The 10238-nt window shown below is 40.1% G+C and overlaps 1 protein-coding gene across 1 annotated transcript; it reads right to left on the reverse strand.

Annotated features, from left to right (window-relative positions):
* Nucleotides 1–5056: 5056 nt before the first annotated feature.
* Nucleotides 5057–10195, reverse strand: cep20 (centrosomal protein 20). Its single transcript, XM_056410185.1, has 4 exons — nt 10137–10195; nt 7416–7613; nt 7026–7110; nt 5057–5530 (listed from the first exon to the last, which is right to left on the reverse strand). Exons 1-4 carry the CDS (start codon nt 10162–10164, stop codon nt 5401–5403), a joined length of 441 nt encoding a protein of 146 aa, XP_056266160.1. The 5' UTR covers nt 10165–10195; the 3' UTR covers nt 5057–5400.
* Between the last annotated feature and the right edge of the window lie 43 nt (nt 10196–10238).

The following is a 10238-nucleotide window of genomic DNA, read 5'->3' on the forward strand; positions in this document are numbered from 1 at the left end:
AGAAAAATAACTAAATAAATTGAGAGACAGGAGAAAAATAAATGAAAAAAGAGAGGGAGAAACCATGGTGAAGGATAGATGAGATCTAAACACTGAGTGGATTTTCTACAAAAGCATTTGTTAAACCCTGTCAAAAAAACATGATCAAATCACCAAAATGGTAGAATCAATAGAGAGGAAAGATTGAGCCGAACACGCAGATATGTTTGTTATTTTTGTGGGTTAAATGAGACCTGAGAAACTAATGCTGGTTCTCTTCTAATATCTTTCCATATATAGACACACGCGCGCGCACGCGGCCACACACGCGCGCACAAACGTTAGTCTGTGTGTGGGGGGTTCAAAATGTATGATAAACAAGAGTGTGTGTGAGATCCACAGACTAACGTTTGTGTTCCCGTGTGTGGCGTGCTCGCGCTTGTGTCTATATATATATTTCAATCAGGATTTAGAAAACACCACAGCACCGAGACGGCACTGGTGAAAATTACAAATGACCTCTTAATGGCAGCAGATAAAGGACTCCTCTCTGTCCTGGTCTTGTTAGACCTTAGTGCTGCATTCGACACCATTGACCATGACATCCTGTTACAGAGACTGGAGCAGTCGATTAGCATTTCAGGCACGGCACTAATTTGGTTTAAATCCTATTTATCAGATCGATCTCAGTTTGTATTTGTAAACGATGACGCCTCGATAACCACCAACGTTAATCACGGAGTTCCACAAGGTTCTATGCTTGGACCAATTTTATTTACCTTATACATGCTTCCTTTGGGAAATATTATCAGGAAACATTCCATAAACTTTCATTGTTATGCAGATGATACTCAACTATATCTATCGATAAAACCAGAGGAGAGCAACCAACTCGGTAAAATTCAAGCATGTCTTAAAGACATAAAAACATGGATGACCTGCAACTTCTTGATGTTAAACTCAGACAAAACCGAAGTAATTTTAATCGGCCCTGAGCACCTCAGAGATCAATTATCTGGTGATGTGGTTTCTGTAGACGGCATTGCCCTGGCATCCAACACCACTGTAAAGAATCTTGGCGTTATCTTTGATCGGGACTTGTCCTTTAACTCCCACGTAAAGCAAATCTCAAGGACTGCATTCTTTCATCTCTGTAATATTTCAAAAATCAGGCACATCTTGTCTCAAAAAGATGCAGAAAAATTGGTTCACGCGTTCGTTACATCGAGACTGGATTACTGCAACTCCTTATTATCAGGCTGCTCTAATAAATCTCTTAGGTCCCTCCAGTTGATCCAGAATGCTGCAGCTCGTGTTCTCACTAAAACTAAGAAAAGAGATCACATCACTCCTGCACTAGCTGCTCTGCACTGGCTACCCATAAAATCAAGAATCACTTTTAAAATTCTTCTCTTAACCTACAAAGCCTTGATTGGTGATGCACCATCATATCTTAAGGAGCTTGTAGTACCATATTGCCCCACTAGAGCTACGCTCACTAAATGCGGGACTACTTGTAGTTCCTAGAGTCTTAAAAAGTAGAATGGGAGCCAGAGCCTTTAGTTATCAAGCTCCTCTTTTATGGAACCAGCTTCCACCTTCAGTCCGGGAGGCAGACACAGTCACCTCGTTTAAGAGTAGACTTAAGACCTTCCTCTTTGACAGAGCTTATAGTTAGGGCTGAATCAGGTTTGCCCTGGTCCAGCCCCTTGATATGCTGCTATAGGCCTATAGCTGCCGGGGGACGTTGTAGGATGCACTGAGCACCTATCTCCTCTTTTTTCTCTCCTTAAGGATGAATTTTCATCTCTCAATCACACGTTACTAACTCTGCTTTCTCCCCGGAGTCCTTTTGACTTCACGTCTCATGGGGTCATCGGACCCTATGAGACGGCATAGATCCTATCTGCTGATGGATCATCGAGGTCTGGGTCGTGGAATTCCTGCTCCTGACTACGCCACTGCCATGTTGAGACTCCGCCCACTGTTGAGACTCCGCCCACTCCTCCTCCCCACCGCCATCTGCCTGATGGATCGTGGAGGTCTCCATCGTGGAATATGTCTCCTATGAACTATTCATACACTCTGTCACATTCATTGAATGTATTTAAACTCTAAATCTGTCCTTCTGTACACATTACATCTATTGCATCTGTCCATCCTGGAGAGGAATCCTCCTCTGTTGCTCTCCTGAAGGTTTCTTCCCTTTTTTTCCCCCTGAAGGGTTATTTGGGAGTTTTTCCTGGTCCGATGTGAGGTTTTGGGGCAGGAATGTCTATGTGTACAGATTGTAAAGCACTCTGAGACAAATTTGTAATTTGTGAAATTGGGCTATACAAATAAACTGAATTGAATTGAATTGAATATGGAGAGATATTAGAAGAGAACAAGCATTAGAGTTTCTCAGGTCTCATTTAACCCACAAAAATAACAAACATATCTGCACGTTCGGCTTAATCTTTCCGCTCTATTGATTCTACCATTTTGGTGATTTGATCATGTTTTTTTTGACAGGGTTTAACAAATGCTTTTGTAGAAAATCCACTCAGTGTTTAGATCTCGTCTATCCTTCACCCTGGTTTCTCCCTCTCTTTCTTCATTTATTTTTCTCCTGTCTCTCAATTTATTTAGTTTTCTCTCTTGTTCTCATGTCTGAGTTTCCCCCCTCGATCTCTTTTCTTGGTTTGTGATTTATATCTTTGAATATTTAGAAGATAATGTTTTGCTTATCTTTTCCAGTTATACATTTCCACCCAATATGTTTGTGCTTCAACATTTTCAGCAAGAAGTTTCCATTTTTGATATGTTCAGATGTTTAAGCTATGTTCAGCCTATTTCAGCTATGTTCAGCCTATTAAAAAACTATTTCAGCTAATTTCAGACATGTTCAGCTATTTCCAGACATTTTCAGTTGTTCATTTCATATTTCAGCTATTTTCAGTTATTCATTTCATATTTCAGCTATTTCCAGATATGTTCAGTTATTCATTTCATATTTCAGCTATTTCCAGACATTTTCACTTATTCATTTCATATTTCAGCTATTTTCAGTTAATCATTTAATATTTCAGCTATGTTCAGACATTTTCAGTTATTCATTTCATATTTCAGCTATTTTCAGACATTTTCAGCTACTTTCAACAAAAAAATAGCAATTTTGTTTTTATTTTTCAGCTTCAAGCTTTAAAATGTTAGTATTCCAACGCATTTTCAGAAGGAAATGCTCTTTCTAGTTGTAAACGTACTTTTGTCGATTTGTGTTTTCTGAACTGCTGAAAGGAGGTCAAGCTGCAGACGACACTTCAGAAGAGGAGAACAAGCAGGAGCAGATAGCCGCATGAAAAACAATCTGGAGGATTTTCTATTCATCTCGGCATCAACGTGGGGATTGCCAGCTATGCGAGACAAAAAACAAAATATATATTTAATGAGTTAAACAAGGGCCGAGGAGGACTGGGGCTGCACAGACCATCACAATGAGGGCCACAATGTCCACACAATCCCAGGAAAGAAACCTAACGTGAAAATAGAAACCTTTTAAACTTTAGTGGATAAAGCTAATGCTCAAAAGTACCAATTTTACCTACAAATACAGTTTCTGATTAAAAGCAATTGCGAGTTTACAAAAGGTGTAAAATAAAAAGTTAATTCCATATCTTTATATTGTTGAACTAACATGAACATACCTGCAAACTCATGAGGGGTGAAAAAGGTGACAACGGGGGGGGGGTGATTTTTTTTTTTTCACCACACCACATCCACGTTGTTTGAAGCCTCAAAGCTTTTAGAACCACAACTACAGTCATTTTATTGTTCTGACCACAAATCTAAATTGTGATAATAAACAGTTTAAGAACAAAAGGTTCTCCGCTCTGACTCAGCCCTGTAATGATGGTAATAACAAATATACATTGTCATTATATATAATATGGTTAAAGTCATTCATGAACCAACTTCCTTTTTTTTGCCTGAACAGTCCTCATGGACTTTTCCCTGAATCTGTTCTGTCTCTACCTGTTTGTCACGATAATCATATTATAACTTCTATACATATTACATACCTGCCATAAATATCATAATACCCGATACCAGAATTCAATACAATAAAAACAATATGGTACCATAAATACGAGACTGGTATATTTATCTATAATAGTAATAAATAAAACATCTGTATGGTTCACTTTTTACCAACTTTTTCAACACTTAACAAATGTCAGTAATATTAGTATTAATACAGCCAGATATGAATGAAACTACATGGTTCCATCATAGCATTGATTATACACTATGAGGCCGTTAGTCTCTGACCAGATGATACACAGTTCATCAGGATGAGCAGCTGTAGTTACAGAACTTTACAGACTGAAACATTTCACTTCTGGCATCTTTTTATTTGTTAAGCCGAAGTCTCTAAAGCTGCGCCACTTCTCTCGCTGTGAGCTGCGCAGCGCAGTGTGCGCAGACAGCTCGACACGGAGCAGCGCGTGCGCTCTGATCGCTCTCTTAATGAAGTATCGATACTAAAAATATGGTAAATCACATCGTGTTTAACGTACGGGTACTTTGTTAGCATCGCTACACCGTGCAGCGTGACAGCAGCAGATGTAGCGGGCTAACATTCAAGCTAACCTGAACCCCCAAACGCTGAAGACATCTGAACGCTGATTGGCCGAGACGCGACACGTCCCATCAAAGATGTTTTATTGCGAAGAGCACCACTTCACACTTTTCTCCGCGTCTCACTGCAATCTCAACGGCAGCGGGCCAGGTGACCCCCACCCCCTCCCCAAAACAAAAACTCTTCGGATCTCAACGATTCACGTGGATGACCTATTTTGAGTTCAAAACGGTGAATTTCACCGAAAGGTGACAAGTTTGCAGGTATGCATGAAGTCAGTAAAATGTTTCTAACCACCATATAAATCCAGTGGGAGAACCCTGTTTCATGTCAGGGATGAACAAGATAGAGGCTACTTCAACAACAGGCTCTTCATCCGTGTTTTAGGTGAGGCTGCCACCTGGTGGTCAGCAGTGAAATAGCACTTTAAAAAAAGTTTTGATCCAATGAAGCAAATAAATATAAACATATTTAATCTGAGACAATATGAAAGTATAAAACATGTGTAGATTCAAATAGAGAAGAACTCAAGGAAGCTTATCTCAACTATTGAGAAAATGAGAAACTGAAGCCAGATGTTCAACGCTAAACAAAAAAAAAGGTAATCTGGGATCTTTAGGAAATTGCAGCATGAGTAAACAGTAAACACAACAAATATAATGTGTATCAGCAGCCTTCGTGTAGTCCATGCTGTAGATGACACTCAGGTGGAAATACAGTGGAAAAAAACTATGGACAAGAAGATTCTGTTGTGTGTGCAGGCATCTTTTTAGTCCATCCTGTGCCAGTACTATGTGCATCTACTTTTCGGCATCGGGTCCAGGTGCAGTGTTGCCTGCAGCAGCTGGCAGAGAGCCCCCCCGCAGAAACACCTTTCCACCGGTATCACCGCTGTTCACGAAGTGGCACATCAAGCCGTAGAGGAGAGGTCTGGAAAGGAAATGGGAAGAAATTTAACTGGTGGTAAACCAGGATAGGAAATTTACATATTCTTTAGGGGGCAATTTTCCCCCCACTGACTGAAATCTAAGGGCATTTAAAAATAAATTGGGCGCACTTTTTGAAACTTGTGAAATAACCTTTAACCTTTGTTCAAAAATAATAAATATACTTATTTAGGCTTACAGTATCTGAGCATCTGTCATAAACATTGCAATAAGTCTTGCCTAATAGTCTTATTATTGCCATTTTTATGACAATTGCTCATATACTGTAAGTCTGAATAAGTATATGTATTATTTTCTGCAGTCTACAGTGTTTTCTTAGATTTTTTGAACAAAAAACAAACAGAAAACATAAATCAGACAATCATATTGAATTGTATTCTTTTTTCTTTGTGATTTTTTGTTGTTATTCCATTTAAAAAAAACAAATATTAACAATTATAACTTATTTCTCTCTTTTTTTTATAATTCAAAATAATATTTATAGATTTGTTTTGGTCTACCTACCAAGTACAGGCAGTACATATAGGACACACACAAAAAAGAACAACAAAACACTTTTAATTTATTGAAATTATGGGGGCATTTTTTGCCCCTCTCCTACTGATATCAGGGGCAACACTATATTTCTTAGGGGCCGTTTTGCCCTTTGCCCTGGTGTATTTCTGACGCTGTAGTAAACATATTATTATTATTATTATTATTATTAAGCAAAGGCAGAGAGAGAGAGAGAAAATGGGTTGACTGATAAGGTCCTGGGCAGATTAAAACCAGGATATTTTGGTTACATTAAACTCTCTATCCATATCTTTTAGTTTTCCCTGATGGCGGACCAATTCAATTCAATTCAATTCAATTCAGTTTATTGGTATAGCCCAATTTCACAAATTACAAATTTGTCTCGGAGTGCTTTACAATCTGTACACATAGACATCCCTGCCCCAAAACCTCACATCGGATCAGGAAAAACTCCCAAATAACCCTTCAGGGGAAAAAAAGGGAAGAAACCTTCAGGAGAGCAACAGAGGAGGATCCCTCTCCAGGATGGACAGATGCAATAGATGTAATGTGTACAGAAGGACAGATTTAGAGTTAAAATACATTCAATGAATATGACAGAGTGTATGAATAGTTCATAGGAGGCATATTCCACGATGGAGACCTCCACGATCCATCAGGCAGATGGAGGTAGAGAGAAGGAGTGGGCGGAGTCTCAACAGGCCAGTGGCGTAGTTGGTAGCAGGAATTCCACGACCCAGACCTCGATGATCCATCAGCAGATAGGACCAACATATGAAAACGACACAAGCCAGACTGCAATCTCTGGTGCATCAAATGTTCTAAGCTGTCCAAAGCAATGGTGTGTGTGTGTGTGTGTGTGTGTGTGTGTGTGATGTGGGGGGGACATGTTGTTGAAAACCTTGTGTTTAGGTTGGAACAGAGTTTATCAGATCCGTTGGACAGGACGGCACAACACTTACACAGACTTGGAGCTCGAATCCTCTGTGACTTTCAACTCATTCGCCAAGAACTGTCTGTCCAAGGCAACATCAGGTTGGCCTGACTCTGAGAAAACAAACACAGCTGAGTTTAGAAGTAGTGCACTTTGCTCTACAAACAATAGTCACTGGTTCGGTTTCAAGTTGTAAACAAAATTACAAAATAAGAAGAAAGGCAGCTTTTCTTTATTCTGCTTCTTTTGCATAAAGCATTCTTCTACTACTCTTTTTTTCTCATTGACCATACATGATCAATAAAAAACAAAAACTTTATATTTACATTATTACACGGACAGTAAATGTGACATCACCATGTTGTGGTAATGTCCTCCCCCCTAGTTGTGACGTAACTCCTGTAATCTCTTCACCCACCTGCCGTGAGCACTGACGCGGTGTACCTGTACTTGTTGAACTCCAGGTACTCCCGGATCAGCTCGTTGATCAGCAGGTTTTCGTGGGACAGCGGCGGCCGAGGTTCCCGCTGGTCATCCAGGGCGCTGAACACCTCGGCCCGGATGCGAGCCTTCAGCTGGCCCAGCACACCGCGGGACTCCAGCGTTTCCCTCACGGCTACGACACAAACGCATATTATTGGATTAATACAGGGTTCTTACACATTTTGACCAATGGATTTCCAGGACTTTTCCATGACTTTAAACCAAATTTCCATGAACAGACTGAAATCTCTGTATAAACATGAAAAATGTTGCGTATTGAGAGAGTACGCCGGCTTATATTTTGAGCGTCTTTCTTTAAAAAAACATTAATTATTTCAAACTCGGCGTAAATGAACATGAGATTATAACAAATTTCCATGACTTTTCCAAAACTTTTATGATTTAAGTTTTTTCCATGACTTTTCCAGGCCTGGAAATGACCATTTTAAAATGCCATGACTTTTCCAGGTTTTCCATGACCGTACGAACCCTGTTAATAACCAGTTGGGGTAATAGGTGTGTTAACTGACCCCGAAAAATTTACCTTTATATGGCGACGAGCGAGGTTAGGAGCCTATACTTAAATTAGTTGAATTCGCGTCTACCCAAATGAGCGGGCTACGGTGTTACGGTTTAAGAAGCGACCGTGTTAACTGGCAACTTTGAACCAACGCGTCCGTTGTTGCCGTGGTTACAGACAGCTGTTGGAAATAGGAAATAACTCGGAACGCTAGCTTCTCTCGTGAACATCACAGTGTTTGATTTGTATTGTATTTATTATTAGGTTAGTTGACACTTTATTTACAAAATTAAACCAAGCGGCATTCGCGAGGACAGCTATACGTGAAAAGTGAGCCAGTTAACAGGGTCACCTGTTAAACCGTAACACCGTACTCCACTCATTCATTTGCGGATTTAAGTAAATTATTTGCGCTTTACTAAAGGAAAAAAGATACAGAACTCTTCAAATAAGTTTTAATGTCGTAACCGGAGCATTATGAACCGGTGTTACGGTTCAACCTGAGACCCTGTTAACTGGCGACCTTCGGTCGAATGCGTCTATTGTTGTCATAGTTACGGCAGATGTTGATAATAGCAAGAGAACATGCAGCTGTCCTCGCGAATGCCGCAATGTTTAATTCTACAATTCAATGAGAAACCTTCTCGTGTCGTGTCTGGTCTGAACATACCGGAGGAGACGATGTAGAAGAGAAAGCGTCGCGTGTTGTTTATGGGTTGAAACAGGAAGTTAGCAAACTGCCCTTCCTTTGAAATACATTTGGTCAAATAAATAAATTTCAACCAGCCAAGAACACAGAGAGGTCAAACAGTTCAGGTCACTTATTTACTTTACTTTACTTTAAATATGACAAACGTAATGTGGTCAATGCCCATGGTCGATGGACAGATGGTAAACAATCACATATGGGTGTAATGTTTGGATATTCATACATGTATGACCATGTCTGGCCTTATTGTCCAGATTGTGTATTTACCTCATGACAACAACACAAACATTTTCCTCATTAATGTGCAGCCCTTTAAAGACGTTTTGAATTGAAACAGCTGAATATTTGTTTGAGAAGCCATCACTATTGTAGAGTGCTCCTTCGTTCACGTCAACATGCTCCATGGTGGTCAGCAGTGTGCTTCATGGTCACAAGTTGATCTGGTGGTTCTCTGCCTTTCGTGGTGACCAGTGACTGCAGTGCACGTTATTTAATTGTGCGAACAGAGTAAATCGTGTTGCTCTTGGCCTAGTGGTATGAAACCCGACAATTAACCTTTTTTCCACCCAAAGACATGAGTTCGAATCCCGTAACATCCATATATATATATTGTTGTTTTTGTACTACAGAGTTATTCTACGTGACACATGTTTGCATAAAACAGGCTCCCAATTGTATGTTGATTAAGTGTTTATTTATTTGACCAAATGTATTTCAAAGGGCAGTTTGCTAACTTCCTGTTTCAACCCATAAACAACACGCGACGCTTTCTCTTCTCCATCGTCTCCTCCGGTATGTTCAGACCAGACACGACACGAGAAGGTTTCTCATTGAATTGTAGAATTAAACATTGCGGCATTCGCGAGGACAGCTGCGTGTTCTCTTGCTATTATCAACATCTGCCGTAACTATGACAACAACAGACGCATTCGACCGAAGGTCGCCAGTTAACAGGGTCTCAGGTTGAACCGTAACACCGGTCTTCTAATCGGTATCCATTTGATTATCCTTAATTTCTAATGTGTTCCTCCAGACGCAACGTAAACCTCGCGAGCTAACGTTGCTAGCTAGGCTAACGGTAGTGTTCAACGTCTGCGAGCTGTGTTTGTAACCCACGAAAACCAATAATTGCGTGCCAATGTTGTATTTACATAAGCCGAATTTACAAGTATATATCTACCAGCAGATAAAACCGTTGGTCACACTTTAAGGTGTCATATTGTGGAGCACGCGCTCGCTTAGCTTTTACAATTGTTGAATTTGTGAATGGAGACCGATTCAAACGAGAGCGCCGTGTTGTCGTGAAGCTAACGCTGCCAAAGTTAACCAGCTTCAACAACATAAATACAACCATCTGTCGTTTATCTATTCCAGTTTAATTCAAGAATATAATATGAGACGTTAAACAAACGACAGTGAGCGCTTACCACACTTCAGTTCAGTGATGGTCGCCATTGAAACAAGTGTAAACACACAACTGTCTGCCACTGTTGGTTACGTAGAGCTCTGCCATCTAGTGACGGAGTTGG

This window comes from Pseudoliparis swirei, chromosome 24 (genome assembly GCF_029220125.1).
Source record: "Pseudoliparis swirei isolate HS2019 ecotype Mariana Trench chromosome 24, NWPU_hadal_v1, whole genome shotgun sequence".
NCBI classification, from domain to species: Eukaryota; Metazoa; Chordata; class Actinopteri; order Perciformes; family Liparidae; genus Pseudoliparis; species Pseudoliparis swirei.